Genomic DNA, 12227 nt, shown 5'->3' on the forward strand with positions numbered 1-12227 from the left:
TGCATCTGGGAAGGAGGCAGAAAAATCGCTGCCAACAGTTTTTGGCCTGGTTGAACTGTTTCCTGATTGGCTGTTGTAGCTTCTGTTTGCTGATTGGCTGTTGAAGCTACATGTACTATTTGCTGATTGGTTGTTGTAGGTACCATTGATCTCTAGCCTGTTGTAAAAGTCTCTGAGTGTGTCGGCGAGGTCAGCACACTCCACGGCAGCGAGGGCGTCCTGAAGTAGTGAAACCGTCTGTTCCTCGGCCGCGGGACTCCGTTCCCTCCACAGCAGCAGCATCTGGTACTTCTGCTCCCGAGCATCGAGGCGGAAGTCGTGTTCTGTTGGGGAACAAACGGATTACTGTGAATCAGGGCTCTAGCCAGCGTCCGTTTTTCCGTCAATGACGGAAATTTGCTCCGTGTGATGGAAAAATTTTAAAACCAATCCGTCATCTTTGACGGACAAAAATCTGATAAAAGCTCCTTGGTGGAAGCTACAGACGGCTTGGGGACCCCGTCCACGGCTGTAAAAGCCACACACTGTTTGTTTTGCTATTGTTATGATTGTTGACAATGTGTGTCAGTGCCCTTTTGCATACGATAATCTCATTAAAACCAGTTTTTCAAGGTCTCAGTTCAGTCTCTCTAACTCCTGGAATAGTGTTTTCGCGACAATGGGAATTGGCTGACGGAAAAAAATGTCGAGTTGGCTAGAGCTCTGTTGTGAATCTATCTAGTTTCATGATGGGGGGGTTAAGGAGGTGTTTTAAGTGAATTCCAGTTGAGACAATTCTTCAGTGCAGTTATACTGGAGTATTCTAAGGAAAATCTGTAGACTGTCATGATTATGACACCACAAAAATTACAGTATTGAAGTTGTGTCACTTTAAACAATAAAATCACTTCCTTCAGCTGGTGACAAGTAAATGACAGGATCTACATATTATAATCTATAAATAACTCTCATATATGTTGTGATCATCATGAAGTCAATAAAAAATGAGCTAATGTCATAAGATTTGGTAACACTTGGTACGTATTATTCCCACTTCTAATTTCAGAGATGGGGTCTCAAGCGAATTATGAAAATTATACATTTTCAAGTCTGGGATGAAAAAATCAAGAATTTACAATTATAGTGAAGGTGATGCTCTTCATTCTCAGGCTAAAATTCTGTCTCAGGCTTACAAAAAGAGATCTTGCAATTACTGTACTGTAAATGCAGAAACTATCGCAGTGGTTTAATGTTCGCAGTTTTCACGGTGGCCGCTTCACTGCGAACTTAAAACCACCGCAAATACTTTTCCATGGCAGTAAGAGACTACAGTGCATGGTGTAACCGCGAACTTAAAACCACTGCGAAAATTCATTTTTCCCGCTACCGTGAAATTAAATCCCAGTGAACTTGAAGTTGAATGCAACTTACCGATGACCTCGATGTCGGTGTCGCTGAGCCCGAGTTTCCTGGCGAGCGGTTTCCAGCTCCGCAGCGGCAGGTTCTGGCTGATGTAACCCAACACCTCCTGCAGGGGGTCGGGGGGTCCTGTGATGATGGCGGAAAGAGTACAGTTAATGGCTGGCAAATTCATTTCCTTGGTTGTCTGACATACTGATGATAGTTAAAACTAATAGGGTAAGAGATGAAGATGAAAATAGATCTAGAGCTAGGCTGGGAGGGAAACTCGAATTTGTCAAAGGTAATTAATTGATTAATTTTTCACGTGACGTCCTCCCCGTCCACTGGACCTCTGGGAAGAGCGGTTTATAAGGCTGACATGGCTATTCCAGTCTAAATAAAGGATATTGATTAATAGATTGATTGAAGTATAACTGTGGGTACCAAAAATGAGGTTCGGCAAATTCTTCTTCTCAGTCAGATACTGTTTTCACATTCACTTGTTCTTGAAGTTCAACATATTCTATGGATCAATTAGATTCATGTTGCCTAAAGACACACACATGTACAGAGTGACTGACCATAAGATGTTCATCATCCTGATTTATCTACTTTTTACCAAAATCACGACACAGGTATTCAAGAATTTCAACACAAAATTTACAGGCCACAGTTGTACTGAAGAACTAAACTTAGACAGCTCAAGCGTAAGCAACCTGCATACGCAAATATCCCCTGTACTTGCCTTGTTCCAGCTGGAGACGAAGGCTGCCCATGTTCCGGGCCAGATTACTCAGTCTACTGTGGGGTGCCAGCGACAGTGGTTGGTTGTAAGATGTGGGTTGGTTGTACGCTGGCATTGGTTGGCTGTACAACATGCTGTCCCTGTATACAGGAGGTTGGTACGGAGGCTGTAACTGTGGGATGTTCTCATCAGCATACAAGGGTTGTGGAGCCATGTTGGTACCCCCCCTATAGGACGCTTCAGGTGAGGTTGTGGCACCCCCCCTGTGAGCAGATGAAAGAGGGCAGGTGTCCCCCCTATTGGCATATCCTGGTGGACCCCCCCTGTGGGATGATCCAGGTGGAGTTGTGGCACCCCCCCTGTACGATGGTGTGGGTGGAGTTGTGGCACCCCCCCTGTATGATGATGCAGCTGGGGGGGTTGTTCCCCCTGTGGCCTGTCCGGCAAGCCCCCCTTGGGTGGGGCCAGTCTGCACCTGGTTGTTCTTGTTGCCCACCTGACAGTTGCTTAGCGACGAGTTGTGGATGTTGTAGGTGTAGAAGTACGACTTGTTGTTGACGAGCGGATACTGGCTCAGGGTCTCCGCCGCAGGGTTTGCAGTTCCTACAGAGGAAGGGACGAAAAAAGATTTCTCCTTCTTTCCTGCTACCTAGCCTCTTGCAACATTACAGGGTGGACTTCACTAAACCGGGCTGAAAGACCACCTACAGCAAGAAAGAGACGAAACCAGAGGTAGCTATAGCTTATGGAACCTAAACACCTTACACTTCCAGTGGACAAGCCTCCTGCTATAGTGCTTGCACCTATGTGTGATCCAGGGCTTAGAAGCAGAGATGGGTGCCGGGCCCGTTGCATCTTCTGATCAGGGAGGTTGACCCCCTTGTTCTGATGTACAATGTATGGGCAACTTCAGCTTTCTTAGTAGTAGTTGGGTCATAGTAAGTGTTCCTGCTCGCAATGGCCTGCAATGTTTCCAGGGAGTGATCGGTCTCCCAGACAATAATACTCACTATAAGTCCCTCTATGGGGTATGCTAAAATTTTTGTACGAGTGATACCCACCTACAGGATAGACCAGAGCGCGGGGGACGGAGTCCTCACAAGTTTCACAGTACGTGGCCTGGCCCTCGTCACTGCGAACAGATTACAGTTTCAGAACAATTATGGTTCTAGAAATTCGTATTGTATCTAATAAAAATAACTGCGCTTCGGTGTGCACCAGGAGCCACAACAACTTGGCTGGTCTTAAAAATCAACATTTAGCTGCAAGCATGGCTTAAAGCTATCTGTAAAGTTGGGACAAAATGTACAAGTTTGAATGAACTTCCTTTGATATGCTTCAGCAGCCTATAATATTTTTTTTCAAAGTTAACATCAGATACTTTTGGTTGTATATCCACGCACCAGGGAAGCAGTCCCACGGAAACTTGTTCCATAACGATGTAGTTCTGGGAAAGAAACTTTCAACATATAACTTCCTCCTGAGAGGTCAATTATGGAAGAAGAACGGGTGATTTGCTTGATACGAAGTATTGTTGTTAATAAGATAAAATGTACCTCTCCAGTTTGACAGGCAAGGGGACCTCGAACACCTCAGCATTGTCCGGCTCACAGCGGGGGCAGAGGGAGAACATGTCGATGTTCACACCCGGCCACAGGGTCAGGAGGGACTGGGCGACTCCCAGCACACGCAGGACAGGGTCCCACAGGGGGTCACGGGGGGTAGGGTCCGCAGGGTCTGGCAAATAAACAAACAAATAAACAAACAATCAACAACCAGCACACGCAGGACAGGGTCCCACAGGGGGTCACGGGGGGTAGGGTCCGCAGGGTCTGGCAAATAAACAAACAAATAAACAAATAAACAACAAATGAATAACATCCAGCACAGGGTCTCACAGGTCATGGCTGCCAGGGTCTTCAGGGTTTGACAAATAAACAAACAAGTAAATACATGTAATAAACAAGTGACTCAGCAAACACACATATCAAATACATCTTTCCAATAAATCTATTTGTATCAATATCTACATAGCTGGTATAACCGCCCTTTTCACAGGTATGCGGTGCGGCAACAGCTGGTTATATTTTAAGAAGCTGATAAAAGTAAAACAACACTGCTGATGACCTCTAACCTATCCTGCCACATCGACTTTGATTGACGATACATTGTATATGATTCTGATTGAGAGTAGAAAGTGACCTACCAGGTTTGTTGCCCCTGGCGACCATCTCGATGGTGGGGTCGTTCCAGACGTCCTGCAGTTCGCTGACAGTGCTGTCACCATGGCAACCCTGGTGTTTCCTGACGACCATGCTGACGTTGTTCTGGCACAGCTTGGCGGAGTCCCTCCACAGCTTCAGGCCCGGGCACAGCTGGTGCAGGCACACGCACAGACGCTCGAAAAACCCGTAAGGAACCTCCGGGAAAAACGTCAGCCCGACCCTGGCAGGGATACATAACACCAAAGGGTTAATAGCAAACTTAGACTTGTATTGTAGATCCTCCTGCGTCTAGTAACACGTTGGGCATTAACCAGTCGCCATTCAAGGCAATTTGGGGCCAGAGTTTCCGTTTCCACCAGGCAAGCCCCCACTTGGTTAACCTGGTCGTTTTGTAGCAAGTTAGTTACTTTCTTTTTCCAAATTGTTGGGTTGCCAATACAACTGCTGTTTAGTAGCATTAGGCAGCATATTAAGATGATAAAATTGTGCGATCATCATTCAACCATCAATCGTCTAGCTGAATTTCCTGTACCCATCACTAAAAACCAACGGACCCAAGTCAGACTTCACGGTAAAGCCTTCGGGTTGGTAACCGTACCTGATCTGCTCCTGGTCTGTTGGGCATGGGTCGGACCACTCGTCTGAGGGGAGGGTGTCGTGCAGGTAGCAGGGAAACAGGTACATGGTGCTTTTTCTCAGCTGGTCTGGGCTCACGGGGGGCTGAGGAGAACAATAAGCGATGAGTGACTTAAGTCAATACAGAATCTGATATGTCCACCTGCACATAAGATATTGACTAAATTAAAATTGGAAGCAAGGAACCGACCAGCCAACCAAGCAAGCAACCAACTAACCAACCAACTCACCAGCCAGCCAGCCAGCCAGCTGGCCGACCTTAACCCACCGACCTCCCCCGACCGACCGACCAACACACCCACCCACCAACCAACCAAACAAACGAACAAACAAACAAACAAACAAACAAACATGTAATACAGTAAACGTATAATTATTCACCAAGTAAATCATGTATATCTGCTGCAAATTTAAAATAAATGTAAATCCAAAGCATGCTGTTAAAATATGATTTGTTTGTTTGTTTGTTTATTTTGAAACACCTGGGTAGCCTATTCAGTGTCAATACACTGGTTTTCGATAGGGCCCAGTTTCACATATACATACATGGAAATAAAAACAACTTACAGAGAGAAAAGTAGACATACACGTCGGAACATATAAGTACAACTGAAACATGAAAGACAGATAAATCAAAATCATAATCCGAACCAAGGTCAACAGTGTAGGAGGTCAGAGGTCACTACTCAGTACTGAGACTATGTTAGGTCTTTCAAAGCTGACTTAAATGAATTCAGGGTTGGAACTTGCTTAATGTAGGCTGGTAATGAATTAAAGTGTTTAGCACCTCTGTAGGCAAATGTACGCTGTCCAGTTGTGGTCTTGAAAAAGGGTTTGTATAGAAGTGATGTCTGTCTGGTTTGGTAATTGTGTAAGTTGTGGTTGTGAGAGAAGATGGATGATAGGTATGTTGGTGCTAGCCCATTGATACACTTGTAAACCATAATGCACACATGATCCCGCCTTCTCCCTGCGAGGTACTGCCAGCTGAGCTTCTCATGAAGGTTGAGGACACTGCTGGACTGTAGGTTGAGTTGTAGAACTACCCTGGCAGCCCGGTTCTGTAGCACTTGGAGTTGTTGTTGTCTCCCCACTCCGCAGCTATCCCACACGGTGTCATAGTAATCCAGAAGGGGGAGTACCATTGCTTTATACAACATGTCAGCTATATTTACAGTGAAGCAAGGTCTAAGACGTCTGAGTAAACCTACTCGTTGGGTTACCTTTGAGCAGAGTTTGTCAACATGTTCATTCCACAACAATTTGATTGACTAATTGGAAGCTAATGAGTACCTTGTTGCTAGGCGGGGCCCATGGCGACCCTGGATGGAATGCCGGCGCTGCTGGGTTGAGCATGTCAGGTTCAGGAGGGGTGTAGGTGAAACACAGCTGGAACTGTGGGTACAATGTAAGTTGCACTGTTTACCTTTAAGCTTTTTTCAACAAACAGATATTCAAGAGCAGAAAATGACCAGATCCAGGCGTTGTCACAAAGTCTGAGAAACAATTCACAAATTTTACTACTTCAAAATAAGAATGTTGCAAATGCCATGAACCTATTTGAAAATGATTTTACCTGTTCAAGAACATTCACCAGAAGCTGCACGTCTTCAGGAACATTCAGCATCTTGTTGTCTTTTGCTTTCTTCCACAGGATAGTCAAGATTCTGTGGTCGAGTAGAGCCTTCCTCTGGAACTTCTTCAGCTGGTTCTGAAGTCGGCATTTAAAAACAGAATTCAATCTCATTTTCATAATCAATCTGTCATACTTCACACACAGGGACTTGTGCATGAATTGAATGCTTGCACCAGAGTGTCATGGAATAAACAAATTAGTTATTCCAAAAGGTTTTTGTGTCATGTTCATTACTGCACATTATTGAGACTAAGCCCCACATACTGACACATCAGGAAATTCCTAAACCCGACCCCAACCCTTACTTTTCCAAATTGTCCAGACCTACCTTAAACTTAGTGGACATCATCCCTTCATCTGCCATCTGGTCCATGGTGATGCTGGCCAGCTCCTCCTGAAGTCCATCTCGGATCACCACCTGTATGGGAAAAATGTTACTGTTATAGTAACAGCTCTTGGTGGCAAATGTTCAAATGTTGGCATCTACTATCCCTACTAGGCTATCACTGTCAGGGGCATCTCTGGTGCACCAAATCTAATAGTATCTTGTACACTTTTCACAGAACAGCAGAGAGGCTAAGTGGTGGGTGTCATGGTGGGTATATAGGTAAAGTGTCATTAATAAGGGCACATCATAGGGGCTCAATTATCACCTGCTTGGAGGTGTAAAAAATCACCGACATGTATGTCTAAATCTGGAGAGGTACCAACTTGAAGTTGAATTCTGGAATATCAGTTCAACTTGATACTCAGGTTAGATTATGAATTACTCAAGGCATACCTAAACTCAATCAGGCTCAGCTCCAGACTTAAGTTATAAACTAAACTGATGAACTCTACAACCATAACTGGAAATTAAGTCTTTCCTTGCCAGGGACTGTTACCTTGAAGACAGCCACGAGCACAGCCGGGTCCACGAAGACGTACGTCTTGAGACAGTCGATCTCGCTGTACCAGATGAGCAGCCCGAGGCCATGGAGGTACTTCAAGACGACCTTCGCCTCATGACGGGTCTTCACGTCTGTAAAATGGAGGATGTCGTCCACAGCTTCGTCAATGTCAATCACACCAGGTCCTGCAAAAAGACATTGTATTCAACATCAACGTTTGCATAAATGTTTCGTTTGTTGATCAGAGATCACATTTTGCTGTAGTTTTGTCATCTGTCTACTGCAGTTGAAGGAGGTACAAAATATAAATGAAAGCTCCTCAAGCTGCTGCATCATTTAGTCGTATTAGTTTTATTTTTCCGTTACTTTAATTGAAATGTCATTGATCAGATCACAGAAGGGCACATAATTGTGACTATTCATCATCATCATCATAATTTTTTCATCCAAATATTTCTGGAGAAGTAGAGATAAAATTCTTCCCTCATAGTATTGACACACAACACTGAAGGTATTCCCCACCAGACCAGTGCCTTTTCAATCAATGTTGTGACCATATTGGCAGTACAAAAGCTGCAAAAGATTTTAGAGAGAATTGTGCCAGTACTTACAATTACAGTAAGTGTATTTGGACATCAGTCTTGGAGAAGGATTCTCCACCCAGACATGGTTTTGGATAAGAGTATGGTGCAACATGTATAGTGTAACAGTAAAACACTTTCCTGATTTCAGCCTGTAATTTGAGACACAGCAAATGTTAACATTTAAGTACTTCTTGACATGTAATTATAGTAGAATATTCCCACCTGTGTCAGGTTCTGCACTTCTTCCCTTTTGGGAAGGCTTCATCAGATTCTCCACTTTTGTCCAGGAGGTCGGAATCTTCCTCCAAGCCTGGGAGGAAACAAGAAAGGCAGATATGGGACTAATTGCAGTCATGCTGGTGACTTTTGAACTGGTTATCAAACAGAAACAGGACATTTTATAAAAGTCAGAGATAAAGAATCTTAGGGTTACACTTCTATGTTCCAACAACAGTATAGTATAAGCATTACTGTAACTTTATCAGAAAATTGAACTGACCCCAACCCCAAATCTGATTCTACTGACCTGTTGTAGGTAGGTTTGTGCGAGATGGCTCACGGTCTGCTTGAAGCTGTCGAACCCTTGCAGTCCTGGGGCAGAGCTGAGGGGGAGTCCCTGGGGGTGGACCTGAACCAGGAGGGAAAAGTAAGTGTCAATTGGCTGGGCTGGGTCATTCCTGACGTAAAATCTAGGTTTGTTTGCTATTTTGTATTGTAGGCAAACATCTGTCTATTTTCATGTTGCCACCATCATCATCGATTCAATGGGTTCTGTTGATTACATGATGGTTGTAAAACTTCTTCTTCTGCAATTGAGTTCTCTGCGTTTTTGCCATATCTCATATATATATCAACATAGATGACATTGTGTTAGTAATAGGAATCAGTAAATGATGCTACTGCTGTTTTTTGGTGAAAGTTGTTTGTCACCCGATCCAGAAATGTCCTAAATCACAATAAACAATAAATCAGTGCCTGACCCTGAGTCTGACTCCCTGCTTCTCCTCCAGGTTAGCCAGCAGATCCATCACCACATCAGCATCAGTCCTGCTGCCGGGCTGGTCCAGCTTCCTCTTCAGCTGGGAGATGTGCCTCTCAATTGTTTTCAGTCTGAGGAAGTCAAGGGGGAGAGAGCATTAAATTTTATGAAATTTATATCCTAGGCATCCAGGTTTACTATATTTAAAGCAATGCAATCTCTACAACTGGATGAAAATTGGTGATTTACTTCTGGACAATAAGGGAAGGTGACTTTGACAACCATTTTTTTCCAGTTAGATGTTAGTTGTTCTGCCAGTTCATTGTAGTGAGGCTGAAGAAGAGTGATGGATGTCACGCAAAAGGTCAGGAAGTAATCAAAATCACTCACTCACTATCCATTTTTGCCCAGTTGGAGAGATTGAATTGTCTTTAAACAAGAAGAGAGAGCAAAGTAGGTGGTAGATGTGTTCTACGGGCAATGCAACAAGCTTCAGGAGAGCAGAAGGTAACAGATATTCAAATCAAGAAACAAACACTGAAGATGGCAGCACAGTGAAAAACCTCTTGTCTTGCTCCTTCTCGATCTTCTTGAGAATGTCAGCCAGCTTTTCTTGAGCGTCTTCCGCAGTAACCCTGTCCAGATGTGTCCCGACCACGAGCACGGCAGCGTTGGGAACTCTCATGGCGATGTTGTCGATCCACACACCAACGTGCCTCCTGTACGACTTTTCATCCCCAAGCCTGCAGTCAAATTCAAAGTATGTCGGTGTAGTTAATTGCAAAACATTTCTTCAAACCAAAACGGATTTTTCAACTTCTTCTGGTTCCAAATTTTAAGATTATATTTGAGTTTATGCTTTCAAATAACCTGGGTCGGCATCTAACCCTAAATGTGTAACCTACTTTTATTCAAGTTATTTTGTTGACCACCAACAGCACCAGGCAAATCTTAGTGATGAAGAAAAGCAGACCTGTATGAGTATTTTCTAAACTTCTACATGTAACCTGTTCACACCTGTACACCTGTACTTCACCTGACAGAGTACACACCTGTATGTCTCCAAGTTGACCACCAGCAGCACCAGGGCATCCTTGGTGATGAAGACAGGATGAGTGACCAGGTAGTCCTGCTGACCTGCAAAGTCCCAGGTAAGGAACGTCACGTCACCCTCGGTGATGTCATGCCTGTCGATGCCGTGTGTTCGGTCCTGGATGTCCACCAGGTTTGACTGACCCGTCTTCAGGGACAGACACAGGCTGGTCTTTCCTGCACCTGCAAGTGTCAGCCAATGGTACTGGATAAAGCACAGATACAATGTATATAAAGAGAGGGTCTTCAGTCTAAATGAAAGAGAAGAACCGCGTACCTAGAACTCTCTTACAACAGTTTGTTGAAGGTTAGACACCCAGGAACAGTCCCTCAAGGAATTCTACAGATTCTGAAAGATTGGGTAACTGATACCTCATGTATCTTCAATGATTATTCTAGACTTCTGATAAGCTTTTAACTGGTATGAGTTAATGTACATTTGAGTGCTCAGGGTTCTGAAAGTTCCCTCATACAGAAACTCACCTGTATCTCCCAACAGCATCAGTTTCATACGCCTGTCCTCGGTGACTCCAGCCTTCAGTGACTGGCAGTACTGCTTGATTGCAATTATACCTGAGGGAAAAAAATTAGAGCACAATAATCGTCATTCAAAGTCAAAGTCAAAGGTATGAAAGAAGATTGTGATATATGCAAGCCTATACAAGTCCTATCACATTGTTATAATTTATTAACGGAAAAAAAACATTGAAAAAGTACCTTGGATGCAGACTTCCTGTGGAGGCTCTGACAGGGGGTTGTCCTCTGCCTGGAAGAGTTCCAGTGGCTTGTCGAAAAACTCCAGGGGAACCTCGGTGATCTTGTTGGCGGAGAGACAGACCTGCCTGATTCTGGGCAGCTGCAGGAGTTGCGGGGGGAACATGGTGAACTTGTTACTGGAGATCTTCAGATACTCCAGCCTCTCCAGACTCACCAGGTCCTCGGGCAGAGTCTTCAGCCTGTTGGAGCCGATCCGCAGGTTCTTCATCTTTGGAAGACACGGGAACACACCTGGAGGAATCTCCTCCACCTGGTTCACAGAGAAGCGCAGGACTTCCAGTTCACGGAATTCCTTGATTTGTGCAGGAAAGGTCTTGAAGACGTTGTTTCCCAGATCCAGATTCTTGATCTTCTTCAACTCAGTGAATTCTTGTGTGAGACTCTTCAGCTTGTTCCGATCCAATTTGACATCTGTAACCTACAGATGAAATATATGAAGTGGTTATAAAAATAAGTTATGTATGATAAATGTTATCATAAACTATGTTTCATATTAAAATCTTTACAAAATTATATATAGAAAAAATTACCATGATAGACTATGAAAAATTATTCTGTGGAATAAATAAGTCTAATAAACAAAAATAAAACATCTGTTCTGTTGTCATGCATGACTCATTCTACACTTCTTCATATTGTTACTTGTTTCAGACAAGTGGACATTTTGAAGAGATTCAGCAACAATACAAAGTAACATTCAATATTGTCTTATCTATTGCACACTAACATATTTCCTCACCTGTGAGAAGATGCTGATGCCGGCAGGTATCTTCTTCATCCTGTTGACGGACAGGTGCAGCTGAGACACCTTCAGGGTCCGCGGGTCGTTCTTTAAGAAGTCAGGGATGCAGGGCGGGTCCTTACTCTTTATCGCCAGACTGTATGTTCCGTCTGTCAGAGACTTCCACTCGAAACTGCAGTCTGGGAACTCCAGCTTCTCCAGCTGTGTCCAGTTTGACATCTGCATGTAATAATCTGCATCTGGCCAGCTGGCCTGCCCATTCTGGAACAGCTTCTCCTTTATTTGCAGATGTCGGCCTGTCCATTCCGATATTCTCATCTGGGTTGCCATGGTCTGTAACACTGAAGAAAGAGAGAATTTTTGAGCCAAGGCGGGATTTAACCAAACAGAAAACAAAAGAGACCTTGAGTGCATTAAAATCTAAATACCTCTTCAGACAAGGAGTCAGCAACACCTACCCTTAGCCCTAAAGTTACAACATAAGTGCCAAAAGCATTTTTAGCAAGGAGAAGACAACTTTTTTACATACTAGCAGTTAAGT

General features: G+C 44.0%; 1 protein-coding gene across 1 annotated transcript; it reads right to left on the minus strand.

Annotated features, from left to right (window-relative positions):
* Positions 1-2081: 2081 nt before the first annotated feature.
* On the minus strand, positions 2082-12022 carry LOC118407449 (malignant fibrous histiocytoma-amplified sequence 1 homolog). The gene is made up of 18 exons (XM_035807926.1): positions 11684-12022; positions 10885-11362; positions 10651-10740; positions 10128-10350; positions 9639-9818; positions 9077-9206; positions 8623-8724; positions 8319-8406; positions 7507-7697; positions 6928-7040; positions 6563-6788; positions 6280-6381; positions 4949-5070; positions 4332-4570; positions 3892-3957; positions 3682-3802; positions 3187-3257; positions 2082-2728 (listed from the first exon to the last, which is right to left on the minus strand). The coding sequence occupies exons 1-18, from the start codon at positions 12014-12016 to the stop codon at positions 2082-2084; spliced, it is 3522 nt and encodes a 1173-aa protein (XP_035663819.1). The 5' UTR covers positions 12017-12022.
* Positions 12023-12227: the final 205 nt, after the last annotated feature.

This window comes from Branchiostoma floridae, unplaced genomic scaffold, assembly GCF_000003815.2.
Source record: "Branchiostoma floridae strain S238N-H82 unplaced genomic scaffold, Bfl_VNyyK Sc7u5tJ_1351, whole genome shotgun sequence".
NCBI classification, from domain to species: domain Eukaryota; kingdom Metazoa; phylum Chordata; class Leptocardii; order Amphioxiformes; family Branchiostomatidae; genus Branchiostoma; species Branchiostoma floridae.

Excerpts from the sequence above, each read along its gene's own strand:
- LOC118407449 (XM_035807926.1), bottom strand. The coding sequence starts at position 12,016 with ATGGCAACCCAGATGAGAATATCGGAATGGACAGGCCGACATCTGCAA. Across the intron at positions 6,789-6,927 it reads GGTCTGGACAATTTGGAAAA|CATTCAATTCATGCACAAGT; the intron begins GTAAGGGTTGGG and ends CTCTGGTGCAAG. Across the intron at positions 3,258-3,681 it reads TTGCCTGTCAAACTGGAGAG|TGACGAGGGCCAGGCCACGT; the intron begins GTACATTTTATC and ends ATCTGTTCGCAG.